Below are 20749 nucleotides of genomic sequence, written 5' to 3' on the forward strand. Positions count from 1 at the left end.
TTAATTGAAAGAACCATGGTGAATAAAAACAGAGCCCTTAAACGCTTCAATCGCTGTGAAATGTCGCACAAAAACAGCACAGTTCTACGACAACTTCGGCATTGACAACCAGACCGCACAGCAGTGTTAGGAAAGTTACTTTTCAAAAGTAGCAGAGTTTCAATTCCAGTTACTTCTAAGGTATCGTTCCTGTAACATGTACACATTTTAATTCTGCAAGTGCCAAATCACAAAAGACCTTCTGTTGTGGTGATCATATGGCGACTGACGTCTTCCCGGCAGCTTGAACGATTTTAGAGCTACTGCGCATGCGCAATCTGCCACAGCGCATTTCCTTCAAAACTTTTTCAGTTACAATCAATTTTCAGTCAATCGAACAAGTTGTTTCAATATTACGATTTTTTTTCTATTATTATAGTCCTAAACGTAACGCCCTGTATTTATATTCTTGCAAATAAAAAATCTTTGCCATTGAGCGATCATTCATTTTATTTTACTGTCTCTATGTATGCATGTATCTTAAACAATTTGTCTTACTGAATAATGCTTCTTTGTAGCTCGACCATCACGTTCCATTGAACGCACCAACACCAATCCTCCTAAAACGCTGAAGTCTGCGAGTACAATTAGAAATGACGAATCGCAATAAAGCGTGGATGTTCAAAATTTATCATGCAACTTCTAGCTGCTTTGACTTAGCCGATTCCACGAAAATCCTTTAACCATAGCATTCAGAGAAGACACATAGTTGGAAACAAGAGTTGCCAAAATTTGCTCTTCCCCCACGTTACAAATTTTCAAGTTACTAATTTAAGTGTAAAAGTAACTGTTGATAACTTTACATCTATTGCAAAAAGTAATTATCTTACAGTTACGGCTGCGTACTTTTAAAAGTTGCTGGTTACATTAAGAATTCCTCAAAATAGTAATTGTTACTTCCAAACTCTGCGAGAAGGCTATGTAATTGGTATGTTCTGTAGGCTTTGATATATAGCTGTGGGATTTCCTTCGATGTACAAATAAAATATTTATTTGCCTTAGTTACTTACAGTTTAGTAAAAGAAGCTGAATTTTTATGAAATGCATATACGGTATTGCACTCGCGCTACTCACGGTAATAAGAATTCAAAAGTAAATTAAAAATTAAACCGCCTCTCTAGTGCGTGGATTGGAGATGGCATACTGCAGTAGGCTGAAGACTCTTTCAGAACGACGGGATGAAGGCTCTTGCGGAACTTTTGGATTGGATTGAGTTGGTGTTTTAAGTCCACTTTACGCACAGTAAGGCTAATCGGGACTGGACCTACAGTTCAAAGTGGGATCCGAACTACTATGTGCCTCCACCGGGTATCGAACCCGGGACCCCTTGATTACAAGGCGACGACGATACCACTGTCTTGCTGAACTGTCGGATGAGAATCCTTGCAGGAGATTAGGATAAAGACTGTGAATAATTCAACTGCAAGAAAAAGTAATTTGTTATTTAGTTTAAAACGAAACAAACAAACAAAGAAAAAAACTCTAATATACTGCTGGACAAAAAAAACCGGACACTTGCATTTTTTGTGATAACGCAATGGTCGATAAAAGCTTTGGTACAAGGGCTAACTAAATGTTGCAGAAACTGAATTAAGTACGAATACATAAACAAAGTCCGAGCCTATGAATGGTGCATATGGTACTACATGATCTGCCGAACATTCTGTAATATACCTGCGAGCTGTTATTACAATTCAGATGTCAAATATTAAAGTGTCCGGTTTTCATTGTCCAGCAGTATATATAGAATGAAGTATTTGTGACTTTTTTGTTTCATTGGCAGAAAAAATAGAAAAGAGAAAAAATGTTTTCATCCCTATGTAATTCAATTATGGAACTGAATGCCATCCATGAACACGTATGTGACCTAGAAATAAACAAATAAACTTCATATCTACATTCTTTTCAGTGTTGTTCATGTTTGAAATGCCAGACTTTTTTGTGGACACCCTGTATTTCCAGGAAGTCTGTTTCTTCTATGGTCATGGATATTAAGATAGTCTTCCCCTTTTCCCCTCCTTCTCTCTCTATTCTTTTCTGTCGTTCCTCCTCTACCGACCTTCGTGGAGGAGTGGTTAGCACAGCATGGTACGACGGCAGAGGATTCCGGGTTCGAATCCCGGTCTTAACTTGGGTGTCCTTTGTGAGTGTCCCTTCGTAAATTTCATCATATCATCACTCATCCCCATCTTCACGAATAGCCAAAAGTGACAGAAAACCGAAGTGAAATACAGTAATTAAATGTCTTTTCTCGTCTGATCATCTACATCCTTCTGCTTTTTTTCCCCTTGCTCTCCATTGCTTTCTTCCTCTAATTCTCTTTCTTCTTTTGTTTCTCTATTTCTTGCTCGTTTTCTCTGTTTCTTTTCACATTTTTATTTCTTCCTCTTTTTCTCTTATTTCCATCTTTTCTTGTCTACATCTTTCTCTTCTTCATTCAGTTTCTGCCTCATTCTTTCTATACTGTTCTTTCTATCAAGTTATCTCCATTTTCCTATTTGACTCATTTTCCTATTTTCTTTTCCGTGGGCCTCCTCGATGGAGTAATGGTAACGTCGTCGCCTTGTAATTAAGGGGTCCCGGATTCGATACCCGGTGGAGGTAGTGGTTCGGATCCTACCTTAAATTGTAGGTCCAGTCCCGATTAGACACTGTGCACAAAGTGGACTTAAAAGAAAGGTTCAATTTCAAGATTTTTCTTTCCAATATTAATTTTAATCTGATATTTTGACCCTTATGGATCACGAAAAACATTACAGCTCCAACAGTATAAGGGTTAATATTATGTTGAAATGTACATGTTTCTCGTGACATTCTGGCCCATTTTAATGTCACATGACCACCTTTTCGGTAAGAAAATGAAGTTGACTCCAAGATGGCGGATTCAAAATAGCCGCCATGTTGGTAACATATCCCAGAAAGTTGTCCCCATTTCCTGTATCATGTACCAGGACTTTTCATTCGTGCTTCACCATTTTTCTTTCAACGAGCGTTTCCACACTTATGGACCACCCTGTACATTTTCGCATTGCAGATAATCTCAAAACAGTTCACTTTATAACACTTTCAAAGATTTAACGAGTTGATTAGAACAGAATGTCAGAAACAAATGCCAATATTTTTCAATTCACATCAATGTTTTCTCGATTTTCTTTTGCATATATAACACACACATACATACATACATATATATATATATATATATATATATATATATATATATATATATATATATATATAAATAAATCCTCCCCATCCTCCTAAAATTATTCGAAGTCCGCGCCATTGGTACGGGGTAAAACCCGGAAAGGAGGGGGAATTTTCTACTACCGAAAGGGAATTTTTACTGCAGGAGATGGTAACACTGTTGGAAGGAAGCATGTGCTGTGTTGTGATCGTCTGCTAGTAGCTCGCAGCAGAAGGAGCTGAGTGGAAGTGGAAACAATTTGCTGCAAGTACTCGCTGTGTTCCGTGAAATGAATGGAAGAAAACGTGCACTTTCGAACTGATTTAGGATATTCTACAAAACAGTGAGTAGACAATTATTTGAATATTATGTTACATGATTTAATAGGATGGGCTTGTAGTAATTAATGCTCACGTTATCCAAATTATATTTTAACTTCTTGTGTGCAAGGGCAGAAATTATCTCAACCTCAGTTATCTTTCAAAGAAGGCGTTCCTGTTGTGTCTACCTAGTTTACAAAGACATCGTTCAGAATACATGAACTGATTCAACAACTCAAGGCCATTTGGACTGATGAAGGACAAGCAAGGCGATCAGCCAAGGTATTTTTATTCTGCAGTATCTTATTGATTCGTGCAATTATGTAAGCGGGTACTAAGGGCAATGTTGACGTTCTTGTAGTTTAACATTGATTTGTTAATTGTTTGCACACTTAATTTACAGGCTTTGTGGCGAGCACGTTATTTTCAGACTCCCCACTGAAGCTCCCGGGATCGAGTCTCGACCTGAGCATGGGTGTTATTTGAGAGTAGTGGCGGCGAGGGGGCGTGGGGTCAGTTTGCCCCCCACTTTTTGCCACTTTTGCCCTTGCACTATGCTAAACCTTATCTATTATGAGAAAGTAAACTGTCCTCCCCCCAGTTTTTGAACCCAATCGCCGCCACTGTTTGTGAGTCTCCTTTCATGAATTTCATCTAATCGTCACTCATTTGCATCGTCGCGATTAGTGAAAAGTGGTAGAAAAGCGAGGCTAAGAACAAATATACGAAATACTGTATGTAAAATATAAAGATTTGAGAAATTGAATCTTTAAGAATGAAGTTTCCTTGTAATTTGGATAGAACAACACTTATTTCTATTGATTCTTCCTGGCGGTAGGCTCGGCTGAACCTTTGGCATGCGAATGGGCGATTTTTTTTAAAAAAAGTTCCTCTCCATTCGAAAAACCTCTTGGATATTTCAATATATGAAAAATTACAAACTCTTAGAATTCCTTCCATAGCATTGACGTGAATTTTCTTGTAGTTTTCTTTCACTGTTGTCCACATATTATCAATAGTTTAATAGACTTACGTAATCACGAAACTATGATGAAATTGATGAATGGACACTCGCAAACATTCACGCCCAAGCCGGGATTCGTACCCGGGACCAACATTATTATTAATATTATTATTATTAGTAGTAGTATCAAAGATGTTATTACCTTGTAAATTATGCAAAAAGGGGGTAGAAGTTGGTGCTAAATCTTTTGCGTTCGAACAAAAGATTTGAATTATTTTTTTCAACACGTTCAATTTGACATTAATAATGGGAAACAACTATTTTTGAAAGGCAGAAAATGCTTGATAAATGCATTCCAAATGTAATTCTTTTTTACATGTATAACCTTCATGCATGAAATGTGTTTCACATATATGCAACATGGAGCGACATGGGCACAACCAATTCATCCATATCACAATAAACCAAAAGCAAATTCCCTCAAATGTGCACACTCCCTTTCATCAAAACAATTGTTCATGCATTTAAAACAAAATCAATTAAGAAAAGTTTTATTTCTCTGTCTGGTAATTTACATTGCATCACAGAGAACAATGATATTGCAAGCGAAGCAAGCAAGAAAATTTTTGTATCCAATTTTCTTTCAGGCTGAAATCAATATTGATTTAATAGGGCGCAAATAATTTCACGGGACGCCAATGCATTCTCTCTTTTACAACTTTTGTGCCTCCCCGATGGTGTTATGGTAACATCGTCGCCTTGTGATCAAGTGTTCCCAGGTTCGATACTCGGTGGAGGCACATGGCACAGTGGTTCGGAACCCACTTTTTAAACTGTAGGTCCAGTCCCGATTAGCCTTTCTGTACGTAAAGTGGAGTTAAAAATCACAAATCAATCAATCAATTTAAAACTTATTTTTTACAACTTATTTTCATTTAGATCGTTCGGCGCCCAGGGCCGACTCCCGCCGCCTCCTAGCTACGGTCCTCAACTTGATAAGACTAAGAAAACAAGAAAATTTTACGAAAAGTATTTTTATTTGCATAAAATTTGAAGTTTTTGGCGGTAATTGCCCCCTGCAGGTACACTTGGCCGTCAATGTATGCCCCTACTAGAACTAGTTTTCGTACAAGGTTGGGGGAGGGGGGCAAAGCCCCCTGCCCACCTGTGGTTGCGCCATTGGTTTGTTGTAGCAGTATCGCCCTCTCTGGACCTGGACATAGTGTACGTACTTTTGAAAGAAAAGGGGCGTCAAATCGATGCCGTCTTGAGGTCTACAGTATGTTTTCCTTCCTCTTCATCTGATTAGGACTTACTAATGTCGATTAAAATATTGATTTCCGTGTCCTAGTGACTAGTTTAGCGCAGCAACGACAGTTTCCGAATTGAGTTCCGTGACAAACGTTCATTGTAAGTGTCCTTGCATCAATTTCATGTAATCATCGTTCAATAACCAGAAGTGGTAGAAAAGCGACGCGAAATTTTAAAAAAAGCAGGAAAGCGTTTTACATCCCATTTTCCGTTTCTTAGTTATTAATCTGTATTCTCTCACAGTGTTTCCTTTACTCTCTTTCTTCTTGCTTTTTCATTCTCCCTCCGCCCCTCTCTCATGGTTGTCTCTACTTCTGACTTAGATATTTACTTTTGGTTGGGGACTGGAATGCCCGATTTTAACTTTTATATTTCACTAACCTTGGCGTGTCTGTGCAAACTCTCGATCAGGGAATAAAATATTATTTTGTGAATATGGAACCCTACAAATGATAAACACCTGCAGCACACATAATATTAACTATAGGTATTTTCTACTCTTACGGCGGGTGTCCTACATGCTGGCAAGGGAAGTGGGGAGCGGGGAAGCGACCAATCCAGCGTGATGACTAGGGCTCGGAATTTGAGGAAAAATCCTTCTTTTTCCTAGTGTCCAAAGACGAGGCCCAACATAATATATGTTCATTTTGGGCCATTGTAGGCCAAAAAAAGGTGGGTTTTATTTGTCCTTTTTTGCCTTTTTTCGGCGTTTTTTGGCTTATTGGTCCTTTTTTAGCCTATTTTTAGGTCTTAACGGCTTTTTATTTTGCAACTTCACCTTCTTTCGACTAGGTTTTTACTGACCATTCTCAATTCGAATCATCATCAGTTCATCACCTCTTAAACAGAAAAAAAGAAATAAATAAATATATTTGAACCATCCCTGAAAAGAGAGAAAAACATTTTTGGACGACTGAAGCAGGTACGGTACAAGGTCCTTTAACCGTAGCTTGTCTGGAAGTTCGCGCTGTAAGTGGCAACTTTATCTGGTTTTGAAGCTTTCAGCACGGTATATACGACCAGATAGCACGCGCCTGAAAAGATCTCAAGTCAGATAAGGAGGTGCCGCGCATATTCATTAATTATGTAATTAGAACTGGTTATTAATTAATTTGGATCACATTTATACGTCCTTTTTTCCGTTTTTAGGTCATTTTTTTAAAAATATTTTTAGGTATTTTTATAGGTCTTTTTTTGGCAATTTATAGGTCTTCAACTTGTTGCTGTTAGTTTTGTATTAGCAAATAAAACAAATATATTATTTGTTTTAAGAAAGAAAAATACTGAAATCTACTTACGAATTGGTATATTCCACTATATCCCATAATACATAATTAGAACAGTAACAGTGATAATGAAATGTCTTTCTTCTTATCAAAGATTTTTATCATTAATACAACTTAATTGTGAATGTTATAAAAAGATGACAGTCACAATAATCTCCCCTCCTGGGGTGAAGAAAATATAGACATCATACTTTGATGGCTTAAAAAGATACAAGATTTTAAATATACACATCGAACAGTTACATAACTTTAAAATATTCAACATTCAAAACAACATTTAATAGTATAACAAATCTTTCAAAGAATGACAATCAATTCAAAACTACGTTGTTACCCTTGCGCACCTATTTGTTAACATTCGACAACAACTCGTGTTTCTTCTCCAATGAACAGTGAAAGGGTTTGATATTTTGTAAATTGTGTCTACACTTCATCTGTTGTCCATCTAAAGACACCAAGTTCACGAAATTGTTCTTCACTTCCTCCACCAAAAATGGTCCCACATATAAGTCATACAATTTATGGATAGTTTTGTTCAAGGCAGAACTTCTTGCATGATTCCTAACCATAACCAAATCACCTTGAACAATTGTAGGGGTTTCTACGTTTGAATGAATCTTCTTTCTAGATTTTGAACGTTTAGTTGTTTCAATTAACTGAATATATTTAGCTTTCCAAGACAATTCGTTCATCTCTTCTGGCCAGTCAATAACAGAAGTTATTTTATCTCGAACTTCCTCGTGTAGAAAAATTTCAGCCGGAGTGAAACCAACAACCTCGTTATATGAGTAATTTAGTAATTTTATAACATTTGTTAAAACTTTGGACCAAGATCTGTGGTTGGTTTTACAAAAGAGTCTAAGCAAACGAATGATCTCTTTATTATATCTCTCAATTGGATTCGCATGAGGCGAATATGGTGAAGTGAGAATATGCTTTACACCAATTGATTTCAAAAATTTTCCCCATTCATTGGATATAAATTGTGATCCATTATCCGTTAACATAACTGTACACATAGGATAATGATGGAAATAACCTAAGTTAATTCTGTTGATAATTTCTCGAGTTGTAGCCTTCCTGAGAGGATAAGCCATAACATATTTGCTGGTTAATTCTACAATAGTCAGAATATGTTGATATCCTTGAGATAATGGCAATGGACCAATCAAGTCTAAAGATAAGAACTGATGTAATTTGTAAGAAATCACGTGAAGCTCCTCTTTGGTAATATGTTGTGTTTTTTGTTTCGTCCTTGCACATTCCACACAATCACTTAAATATGACTTGACACTTCCTCTCATCTTAGGCCAGAAATAGAATTTAGAACACTTCTTATAAAGCTTAGAAAACCCAAAATGGCCAGCCAAATCATGTTGTTCATACAAAACTTTCTTGACAGCTGCTTCAGGTACAAAAACTCTCCAATGATTCGAGTTGGTAGATCTATAAAACAATATATTTTTATGTAGTTTAAATATTCCCTTAATTTCGAAATGGTCATGACCCTTGCCTAACATAGAAATTATTCGTTGACATAATTCATCGTTTTGTTGTACTTTCATCCAATACAAAAAGTATTCTTCTTCAAGTAAATCAATATCTGTGCAGTTTACATGTAAAGTGGAAGGAAACAAATTGTTTTGTGACTTAATTGGATATCTACTTAACGCGTCCGCGGCTGTATTTGCAGAACCACTAACATGCTGAATTGTATAATCATAATTTTGCAATTTCAAAGCCCATCTATTAAGCCTTGGATTTAACGATCTTGCTGAATTTAACCAAGAAAGTGATTGATGGTCACAGTGTATTACAAATGGTCTGCCCAATAGATATATTGAAAATTTTTCCACGGAAAAAAGGATGGCAAGACATTCTATTTCATGCACAGAATATGTTAATTCTGAACCTCGCAAAACTCTGCTCGCATACTGGATAATCAAAGTTTCACCATCGTCAGAATATTGCCATAAGACTCCACCGATTCCAATTTTACTGCCATCAGTATTTACATGGAAAGTGTTGTTCAAGTTAGGTTGAGCTAACATCTCCGGAGACAAAGCCAATTCCTTCAGACGTATAAATGCCTGGAGATGTGCTTCATTCCATTCCCATTTCTTATTCGTTCTAAGTAAATCGTATAAAGGAGCAGCAATCATTGCAAACTTATCCACAAATTTTCTTCTCCAATTTACCATTCCTAAAAATTTTCTTAACGCTTTTCTATTTGTTGGAGTAGGATATTCAGTTATTGCTAGATTTCTTTCTGGATCTACAGCGATGGTTTCACCTGATACTATGTGACCAAGAAACTTCACTTCAGTTTTACAAAATGTGCACTTCGATAATTTGATGGACATATTTACTTCTTTCAAAGTTTTCAACACGTAGTCCAAATGTTTTAAATGACTTTGCAGTGATGATGAAAATATAAGAATATCATCCACATACACTATAAGAAATGAACTAGTATCATTGCCAAACACTTTATGCATTCTGTCGACAAAAACACTAACAGCACTCTTAATACCAAAAGGCAAAAAATGAAATTCCATTAAAATACCACGATATGAGAAAGATGTGAACTTATAAGATCTAGGTGTCAGTGGTATTTGAAAATATCCACAAGTTAGGTCAATCGTCGAAAAGAATTTTGCGCCTCTCAACCTAGGCAAAAGTTCAGATATAGGTTCAACCTGTGTCATGGGTGAAATTACATGTTCATTCAGCTTCCTAAAATCAACAACAGGACGCCACAATCCACCTGCCTTTGGAACTATGTGGAGAGGGTTCCGGTATGGAGAAGTACTTTCATGAATTACTCCCCACGTTTTCCATTTCTTTAATTCTTTCTCCATATCATCTCGCCTAGCGAATGGAATAGGGTACGTAGATGCCACTATAGGTTCATTCGTATCTAGCTGTATGTCATAAGATTCCACCTTGGCTGCCTTTGGTTTGTCCGAAAACACATCTTGATACTTCAGTAATAAATTAAATAACTTATCAGCAACTCCAGCTTCACAATATTCGTTGCCATAAACTTTCTTATGGATATCTTCTTCAGAAGCTAGATAAGCAGAATCATTAACATGAGAAGATTCAAATGTCAAAGTTTTACAAGATTCAATTACGGAATTTAGCGAGCAAGTATTATTTGTGGAACTCGGAACAAAAGGAGCTGATACTTCCTTACCACTTGAATGAATTAGTTCAACAGTAGACATACGATAATTAATTATAGCCTTATACTGCCACAAAAATGGTGCTCCCAAAATCAAATCGGCATGTAATTGTTTAACTACATATAAACCCACGTGGAAAAATTCATCTCCCAACTGCATAATGACATATTTAAAACCCACAACTTTTATACGTTGCTCACCAGCGAAACAAACCAACTGAATTCCTTCTATTGGTTCCAGCTTTATACTTGGTAATAAAGAACTTAGAGTGATCCAAACCTTGTAATCCAACAAATTACATTGACTACCAGTGTCAATTAAACAATTAAGAAACAAGTCACAAATTCTTCCCTGTATTTCTGGTGCTTCAAGTAAAGGTGTAGGAGTTCCTTTATCTGTAACAGTCCACTCAGGCTCTGAATCAAACCACTCCAGCAAAAATGCAACAGGTAAAACATCTTCTTTATCAACGCCTAAATATTTAACTCTATTAAAGTCACCGAGACAAGACTTAACATGCAAAAGGTAAGGATCATAATTACAAGTAAGCTCCATGTGGTCATCCTTTGGCAGGGCGAATTGGAGCGCATTTCCCCGCCTTAGTTGTTTAATGTTCTCGGAGGGCTCCCGCTAGTAGCATTAGTTACTGAGGAACATTCTTGATTTAAACTAATGTCATTGGAATTCATTCCATTTCTGAAATTTCCATTGTTCCTTGCTGAAATCTCTGAGTTAGTGTTAATGGAGTCACCTCGCAATTCTGTATTGGTCGGACTTTGAAATCTTCTATTCCTGTTGTATCTAGGTGCATCTGTATTATTGCTATTACTAGCGTTCCTTTGAGTGTTTGTTCTTCGATTATTATTATGAAAGTACAAACTTCGATCGTTACCTTGTCGCCTATAGCTCTCTTGATTAGCTCCAGATTGCCTATAGTTGTTTCTGGGATTCCTAGCAGCTGGTTGGCCCATAAGTCTCTCTGAAGCTACTGTTTGGGTAGATGAATCGCTGCATGACTTATTTTCCATAGACACTTGCCTTACAAAATGCCTAGATTTTTCGAACCTATTCGAGTTGTACTCCCCACTTATATAATCACCAGGTAGTGACAAAGATTTGGTTTTATCACTAGAATATAAGTCTATTGCCCTGAGTTTTTGTGTTAATTGTTTAAGGTTGGAAATTTCGTGGCAACCCACATTCTTAGAAACTGTTTCTGGCAATTGCTTCAGAATTACTCTTATTATCTCAGCTTGTTTAGGCTTTTCTACAAGGTTGCAATAAGATGAATATACCTTCAATGCGTACGCTTCTAATGATAAACCAGAAGATGTATTGTATTTACGAGAACGCAAAACTGTCAGTTGGCTTTCTAGCAAATCATTCGAAGCAAATTGTTCAAGAAACTTGCACACAAAATCATCATATGATGAGAAATTCCGTCTTTCACTATTGAACCAATACGCTGCAGTATTGTAGAAACATTTGTGAATAACTTGCAGGCGATATTGAGAAGATACACCAATCAAATTTAACATTGTTGTCAGCTGGTCTATAAACTCCCTAGCTGATTGTTTCGAGACGTCACCTCCAAAACGTGGTAACTGGCTTAGCTCATTTACACGAATAACTTTACCCGGGCATTCTCCAAATGGGTTTCTTGCAGAAATATTTGTATTACATTCTGCACGCGCAGGTTTACAAAACTGGTTTGATTCAAAATTTGGAGACTGAGAATTCTTAGAAGCAATGTTAATTGGATCATTCAAAATGTCATTTCTGGGAATGTAATTTTGATTACAAAACATCGGACTCATAGAAGTTGTAGCATTTGTATTACCAGCCACAGTATATAATGGCTTCTCACATGAAGGTGTATGCTGAAAACACATTTGTGAAATTGGATTATTTGAATAAGCTTTCGTTGTACAACACTGAGTTTCATTATGAAAACTGGCATTCAGAGGACTTCCATAACCATAATGGTTAGTAGAACAAGGTTCATTGTAATGCACTCTATTTGTATTCTCCGAAAGTGCGAAGTCCCTATTGGCCAACGGATGTGTAGTGAAATGAGCAGGTGATTCGTCACGTGATGGAGGATCCCACAAATAAGATGTATTGGAAAGCCTGTAGGTAAAATCAGTTCCTAAAGAAGCGTTCTGACCTGATTTACGTTTAGTAATTACAGGTACATCAATATCAGATGAATCATAACCGGAAGAACCAACACCACGTTTGTCACTTCGAGCACTATCCCGAAATTTAACATTTCGTGATCTTCGATTTGAATTTGCGTTATTTGTTTGACAAGCCACATGCTCAGTTTGTTTACTATTTCCATCCTCTTCGCTCAGTTCTCGTCTTCCATTCAAAGTTTCGTTAGCAACACTGTTGCTGATGGCATTGCCTTGCTCCAAAGAAATAACCCTATCTCTAAGGTCATTTACCAAGGTTTCAGAGCTACATGTAGCAGTCTGAACTACCTTCATTCTATCTAATTCCGCATTTAATGTTTCAAACCTAACCTCATGTTGAGTAAATTTCTCCATAATTTCCTCATTGCAGACTTCCAACCTTGCTAACTCTCCGTCATGACTCTTCATTTGTTCTTGAATAACTGAAACTTCGACATGCATTGTACTAATACCTTCATCCAATTTACACCTCAACTCACTGCTAACATTTTGACAAGTTTGGGCAACATCTTGTAACGAATGTTCAATATGATCAAGCCGGCCGTTAAACCTAACATTATGCTGCTGTAATTCATTTCGAATGGCTTGAAACTTCTCTTCCAGATTTTCATTATTTTGTTGCAATTCCCTTTGTAACATTTCATTATTTTGTTGCATATCCTTTTGCAACTCCTTTTGCAACATTTCATTATTTTGTTGCATATCCTTTTGCAACTCCTTTTGCAACATTTCATTATTTTGTTGCATATCCTTTTGCAACATTTCATTATTTTGTTGCATATCCTTTTGCAACTCCTTTTGCAACATTTCATTATTTTGTTGCATATCCTTTTGCAACTCCTTTTGCAACATTTCATTATTTTGTTGTAATTCACAGCGAATGTTCTGTTGCAACTTTTCTTGAAGATTTTCATTATTTTGCTGCAAACTTTGGGTAACCGTAACTTGAAATGCAGCAATAATCTTGTCCAAGTTTGGATTCACTGTACTTGTATAAGACTTTAACAAAAAAGGATCAAAATCTGGTTTACAAGATTTACAAAAATAGCTTTCATTAGAAGAACTAAATATTACCCAATGCATTACAGTCAAACCTCTGCACTCCAAATGTTCCCATTTATTGCAGCTATTGCACTTCACAAGACGAGAATCTGCTTCAATGTTACTGCAACAAATAATATTCTTCATTGGGTCAGCATTTTCATCAATAGTTTCATTTTCCCTGAAACTATCGACGACATCGGATCTTAAGAAAACTCCCGTTCTTAAGTTGTAAGAATGTTGTTTCCGATCCATTATTTAAAGTAATCAGAAGATAACTTCCACACTATATATTCACGAATCCTGGCTGAAGGTCGCCATAATTGTTGCTGTTAGTTTTGTATTAGCAAATAAAACAAATATATTATTTGTTTTAAGAAAGAAAAATACTGAAATCTACTTACGAATTGGTATATTCCACTATATCCCATAATACATAATTAGAACAGTAACAGTGATAATGAAATGTCTTTCTTCTTATCAAAGATTTTTATCATTAATACAACTTAATTGTGAATGTTATAAAAAGATGACAGTCACAAACTTCCGAGTCCTAGTTATAAGAAACTCAGCAGCCTGCACCTTCCCTCCTCGACCTTGTAGTTCTCGGCGCCACTGTTGTCAAGAGTAGAAAAGACCTATAGTATAACAGAGCTAGCGAATTCCCTTTAAAGGCATTTCGTTTCAACACCCTTCTCTCTTAAAGAGAACTCGTTCCAGTTCACATTCAAGGTGACAAGGAACCCAAAATTAACTCGTTATCTGAGCATTAATATTTTCATTCACATAACAGATGTAAGGGCATCTGCTTTAAACGCTCGGAGACACGAAATTAGGCGTGCGCTGTTGCCGCTTCTCAGAACTGGATTTGTTGGGTGACACGTTTCTGCAGGGTTGAGTTATCGCTTAGACTTGGCAACGCTGCATGGTGAATGTTGCCACATCGTGTGCAGGAACAGGAACCAGAGATTCTTGACCCTCCCTCGCTTTACCTTTTCCACGTGTGGCATTAGCGCACTTCAGGCCAACCGCCTCATTTCGTTGGCGCTGGTGTAGTTCGAAATTGTCATTACATTCTTTGCTTTCAGATTGTTGAGAAGTTGACCCCACCGTCATATTGTAGGCCAAGGTTGCTTCAGTGATGGAAGATATTGTGATACGAGATGCAAGGAAGGAAGACTGCTCAGAGTTAAGGCGATTGATCCAGGTAAGAATTCCTTTCTTCATTCATTCCCTCCCTTTCCTGTGGGATAGTTGCCTTGAACAGAACTTTCTTTATCCCGCTAGACTGCACCGACATGGATAGACAGTGAAGACGACCCAGTTTTAAAGTTGCGAGTTTCGAATGTCATCAAAATGACTGAATACATATCACACTAAATGTATCACGCACGATTGCATATTTAAGATGTATTTGAATTACTTGCCTATACTTGAGTTGGAGTTAAAAGCTGGCATTCTTTAAAATTGAACTTTCTTTTAAACCAGCTGTGCATATTGATTTCTTTCTAGCGTTATTTATTTTTGTACAAGCTAAACAAATGTAATGTAATTGTAGATGTGATCAAGCCTTCAACAAATTGCTGTGTGCAAATCAATAATTGCATTCCTTGGTGCATGTAACAAAGTTAAGACTAAGTTTGCTGTGTAACCGCGAATGCTTCATGGATACATAACCAAACTTGGTATATCCACATTCTGAATAATATGATCGCTTTTAAATTATTCCAAAAATTTCCCAAATATGCATATACACATGTTGAATTATTCTTATGGGAACTTGAGAGAAAGAATACTCTAAAATTGTAATTTATGCAACAATGTGAGAGTTTCAAAATTACGTCACACGACATTTCCCGTACGAAAAACCTAGTAGTGTTACCTAGAGATTGAACTTGACAATTAGCTACTTCCGTCAAGTAATGAGATGCCTCTATTGTAGCAATTTGTTAATGTAGTTTAGGTCGGCAAGTTTATATATTTTAAAATATAAGTACGATATTCTGATTTAATATAGATAGCTATACAGTTTGGAATAGGGCATATTACATACATACATGTGACAATTTAGCATTTTGAATCACATTCCATTAGAAACTTTTACTTATTTCTCGTAATTTTCAGAATATACAAATATAGGTGACTAATGCATTGTGAAACTATTATTTTATCGGCATTTCACACCACAACATTTGTTATCGGTAAGTCACCATAATATTGATTGTTCCTGTCAATTGCAGTATGATGTTGTTATTCGATCTCTTTCACACCACATTACATGTTGGTATCCTCTGTGTCGGTAACTTTCTTTGATTTTGAGGTGAAGATTCACTTTCTATTGTTTGGGGGAGTAAAGATGGTACAGTCAAGGACACTTCCGTCTTGCAACGATAACATTGAAGATCAAAGGTGTAGTTGCAATCCAGAAGGGTCCGTGACTGTACAAAGGCGTAGTGGTAACGCTACCGCCTTATAATCAAGGAAATCTGGGTTCGATCCTGGGCGGAGGCACATTGCATAATGGTTAGAATTTCACTTTAAACTGCAGTTCCAGTTCCGATTCCGTCTCGTGACTAAGTACATTTATCTCGTCCTCGGTCTCGTCTCGAATTTCTGACCTCTGTGGCGGAGTGGTTAGTAAAGCGCGCTACGACGCCAGGGGTGCCGGGTTCGAGTCCTGGATTGGGCATGGATGTTTGTGAGTGTCCATCAATTTCATCATATCATCACTCATCCAAGTCTTCGCAAATTAGCCAAAAGTGGCACAAGAAGGGAAGTAAAATAAAGCAAATCAATCAATCTTTGAGATTGCTCCCTTAATCAATTTCATAATATCATCACTCATCCTCACCGTCGCGATTAGCCAAAAGATGTAGAAAAGCGACGCTAAATAACAAAAATAAAAAATCGTCTCGAGTTTTCTGCCACGTTCTCGGTCCGAGATAGTAACAGTTGTGTTTCCGAGTCGAGAACGAGACATTCGTTTCTTTCAACCCGAGAAAATATCGAAAAAGTAAAAGTCATGCATTTGTTGTTTTCTTCACCTTGACATCAACACTATTTGCAAACGACTCTATACAAAGCCAAGTAGTAAGGAAGAAGACTCGGGGAAAAAAATAGAGCGGTTTTTATCTACGTTGGGAGCGATCCCAGTTCATGCGCCGGGGACAAGGGAATTTTCCGACGCTCGAACTTGACTTTGACCTTGGCAATGCAACCTACTTTTTGGACTATTGATCGCTGTCGGCTGTACGGAACAGGGCAGCGTCTGCCAAGCTGCGATCAATAGGTACATGGACTGTTTCCAAAATCTCCCTCCCCAATTTCCTCGGATCACACCGGGAGCATTGTTGCAACTGTGATATTGTCAAGGTCAGTTATATTTCTGTAGAATTCATTCTCATCAGTCTTAAATTAATTTATTCAATACAGGGAACATTTACGTACCGAGGATTCATGGGCGTCGGAAGGGGAGGGGTCGAAACGATCCGTCGACTCACTCCCTTCGAAATTGATGCCGTTCGCTTCGTCACAAGAAATCAAAGCTTGTTATTTTTTTCTTTTTTGTGATAATAATAAATAAAGTAGTTATTATTCGAACAGTATTGTCAAAGTAAAAACTTGGTTAAATTTGGATAAAAATGAGTGTAAAATATAGAGCCAGGCTATGTTTTCAATTTCTACCATTTTAAAAAAATAATAAATGGTTCCACAGTTTTAATTTTTTTTAAAATAGACTTTTATGTGATAGGACACACCACATAAACTATACGAGTAAAATTTAGCCCCAACTTTTGTAGCTTTCTCTTCAACGAGGCGTTTAAAATTAGTAACAAAGTAGAGCAATGTATGCGCTCGAAACGTTGGAAGCCAAAATTGTCTTAACCTGGCTGGTAACCCGAGAACACTTGTTCGAATCACGTCGCCAGGAAAGCTACAATTCCTATTTACAGGTAAATTAGGGCAACTATACATTTCAGTACGCTAACTGTATGACATGTTAAAAATATAATGGATGGAAAGCAATTGTGCTGGATATTCATTCGCTCATCTGGTGGATTGACTAGCGAAGTCTCCCTAAAGATATAATAATAATATATGTGTAATATAATTTATTATATTAGTTTATAACAAGTATTGTACACTAAAAATCATAAACATAACTATTATTGTTATTATTAAGTTACTACTATTGAAGTTTTATCAATAGCCTAACCACCTTACAAAAAATCCTTGCGACGTCTATCCAATGATTGCTTTAGGGGGATCAGGTCGTTGATATAAAATGGATTATATCATAAATGCCTCCGTGTCCCAGTCGGTGTTTGGGAGCCACGTCTGGGAGTAGGCTGCAGGAGCATGGTGCTGACCATATCACCTCTACCATGACCGATATCTAGTGTGTGGAGCCCAACTTCCACATCATGATTTATCCACACACCCTTAAAATTTCTCATACTGAACGAGGTCAATTTGTGTTTTTTTCACCCGTTCAGTGTTATGTGTTGGCACAACAAGAAATTACAGTTTCTCCGTGTCTTCCCGTTTCGTCGAATCTCGTTTTACCGAATGACGCAGAGGCCATTTTTAGCAGATGTATCACGTGAGCAAAATTTTCGGCGAAAGGGGAATTCCCGTTTTGCCGAAAACGCTTTCGCCGAATATTTTGAAGAACCGGGAATTTTCCGTCCGCTCAGAAATTTCAAGTATTCGAGGCCAAAGTACACGTGTTTAATTTTCGCAAAGAGAAAACATGTGGGGGGAAAGAAAGATACCTAGGGATAGGAAGTATCATAGGATCTCGGGATCTGGAGAAATAATTTAATAGAGTGAAGAAGATAACACTTAGAGAGATACTGAAAGGATTGATGTAGATTGGAAAGAGAGAAGATTCATAAGCAATGTGTACAGTCACCAGCAATAGAAATTGGACACCTAGATCCTGGAATACCTGCTTCCCTGCAAGGCGTTATATGTGTTGCATAACTCTAATGCGATAAGTGAATTTTAATAGCAAATGTTCAATGGCAACTTCTACCACCGCCGTAGAATTAGGCAACACACATTACGCATTGCAGGAGGTGCCCCATTTTTACTGTGGGTTACTGTACACGAAAGAATACGTTAAAGTGAGAGTAGGATACTAAATGACAGAGGAAAGCGAAATTGGAGAGGAGTGCAATAGAATACTGTCTATAATTGACATTAGTCAACAATGACAGTAAAACCTCGTTAATACGAACCCCGATAAGCCGGACTTCGCTAATCCGGACAGGCAAAAATAATAAAAGCAAAATGCAAGGTTTTTAAATGTGGCTAGAAATCAACAAGAGATCTTCCCAAAGAAAAGGCAGTCAACCACTGATGAAATTCTGTTTCCCGCAGACTTTGTACTGTACTGTATAGTGTATTTAGGCCTATGCTCTTTAAATAAACGTATTTTGTTGCTATAAACTGAGTTTTAATGCACTTTCTACTGTTCTTTTAGGTTATTTCAGTTAATCCGGACTTTTCGTTAAATCGGTCAACGTATCACCCCATTAGTCCGGATTAACGAGGTTTTACTGTACTTGATTTAATGTTGGCTTATTTTGCTTCGCATTTCTGCCACTTTTGGCTAATAGCAAAGATGAAGGTGAGTAATAATATGAGGAATTGATGAAGGGGCACTTACAAAGAACACCATTGCCCATGTCTTTGGCGTCGTAGCTAGTGTTGCCCACGGGACGAGACGGGACAGGCTTTTAAAAATTCGAGACGAGACGAGATTGACCATGTGTCATAAGACAAACGAATATTTTCGAGACGAGACAGCATTTCCACGAGGCTCCACGAGACGAGACAGGCCAAAGTCTCGTCTCGTGGGCAACACTAGTCGTAGCGCTCCATGCTAACCACTCCGCCACGGGGGCCTGCTATTCAACATCTACCTAGAAGAATTAGTATTGGATGATTGAGTTTGGCTTTAAGTCCACTCTATGGAGAGGAAGGCTAATGAAATGTAAGAATGGAAAGTGAGTTGCTGAATTCGCTGAAATTATCTTTCACTTCACTCCCTGAAATTTTCAGACTGAGGGAAAATTCCCATTCTTCAAGATTTTCGGCGAAAGGGGAATTTTCCTGTTATTTTGACAAAATCCCGTTTCCTTGCTGGCCGCCTCGAGAAGGAGGGATTCTAAAGTTTTCTATTGCCCTAACTGGGCAGCAGTGGGCCTAATTGGCTGTTTTACCGCAAGTAGGAAAACGCGACAACAACGGATCACTGCCATAAAGTCGGTCCCCGCACCGATTCTTAGGCCGGAGTTACGACGGGAGTAAATCAAATTTCCCTTATTAAGGCGCAAAATTTTCCATTTCGCTCAAATTTTCCCTTTTTTTGTAAGAAAATTAAAGTCGCGATGTTAAAATTGTAACAACTTATTATGAGTTGTAGTTGTTGAATTATTACTTATTTTCACGCATAGAAATATTAGAACTTCACGATAATGAGGATTATGGCTAGCAAATTGTACACTGAGAAAAATAAAGGAAATATCAAGATTGTCACTAAGATTAGATTTCGGTACTGAATTATGGCAATAACGCTAGAAATTAGTATGTTGGTGGTAAGATACTAGTTTTGGCAGCTCGAAGTTTAAAATATTTAATTATAGACCTGTTTGGTGTATAATTACGCAAGAAAGGATTTGATACTTCAATTGGCTCGACATGAGTCGACTTATCTTTCCCGCAAATTCCGATATGTTTCATGGAATTTCATTTTTATAAAATTCTACCGGAATTTCCCTCAGCCGTGGGAAATATCCCTTTGACATGGAAAATTTCCCTCCACCGATTGAAATATCCCTTCGACATTGAAAATTTCCCTCCTCCGTGGGAAATTTCCCTTCGCCTAGGAAAAATCCCCTTTTTGAGGCAACACTGCTGTACGCCCAATGCATGGATACATATGACTTTGGACTTGTTCCCTTCCCACTAGTGCCGGTCTCCGTGACAGAGTGGTTTGCTACGGCGCCAGTGATCCCTGATTCGAACCCCGCCCTGGGTATGGGCGTTCTTTAGGAGCGTCATCAATTTGATCACATGATTGCTCGTTGCGATTGCCCGAAAGTGGCAAAAAGCGAAGTAAAATAAACAAAATCAATCAATTATTGGCCCCCTAGATGGAACACTAACGAAATTAATAGTGTCATTTGTTAGTGTTTCAATAGAGCA

At 37.5% G+C, this 20749-nt stretch overlaps 1 protein-coding gene across 4 annotated transcripts in view; it reads left to right on the plus strand.

Annotated features, from left to right (window-relative positions):
• Positions 1–3458: 3458 nt before the first annotated feature.
• Positions 3459–20749, plus strand: part of LOC145993860 (thialysine N-epsilon-acetyltransferase) — a 34842-nt gene continuing 17551 nt past the window's right edge. For 2 of the 4 annotated variants that reach the window (XM_083129720.1, XM_083129719.1), the window contains exons 1-2: positions 3459–3569; positions 14623–14741. In XM_083129720.1, the coding sequence (XP_082985846.1) occupies positions 14676–14741 (66 nt within the window). In that variant the 5' untranslated portion in view covers positions 3459–3569; positions 14623–14675. Of the gene's footprint in view, positions 3570–14622; positions 14742–16759; positions 16907–20749 lie in introns of those variants that run through there. The other 2 variants (XM_083129721.1, XM_083129722.1) reach the window with 2 other exon arrangements.

Source organism: Lepisma saccharinum, chromosome 10, assembly GCF_977018435.1.
Source record: "Lepisma saccharinum chromosome 10, izLepSacc3.1, whole genome shotgun sequence".
Classification (NCBI taxonomy): Eukaryota; Metazoa; Arthropoda; class Insecta; order Zygentoma; family Lepismatidae; genus Lepisma; species Lepisma saccharinum.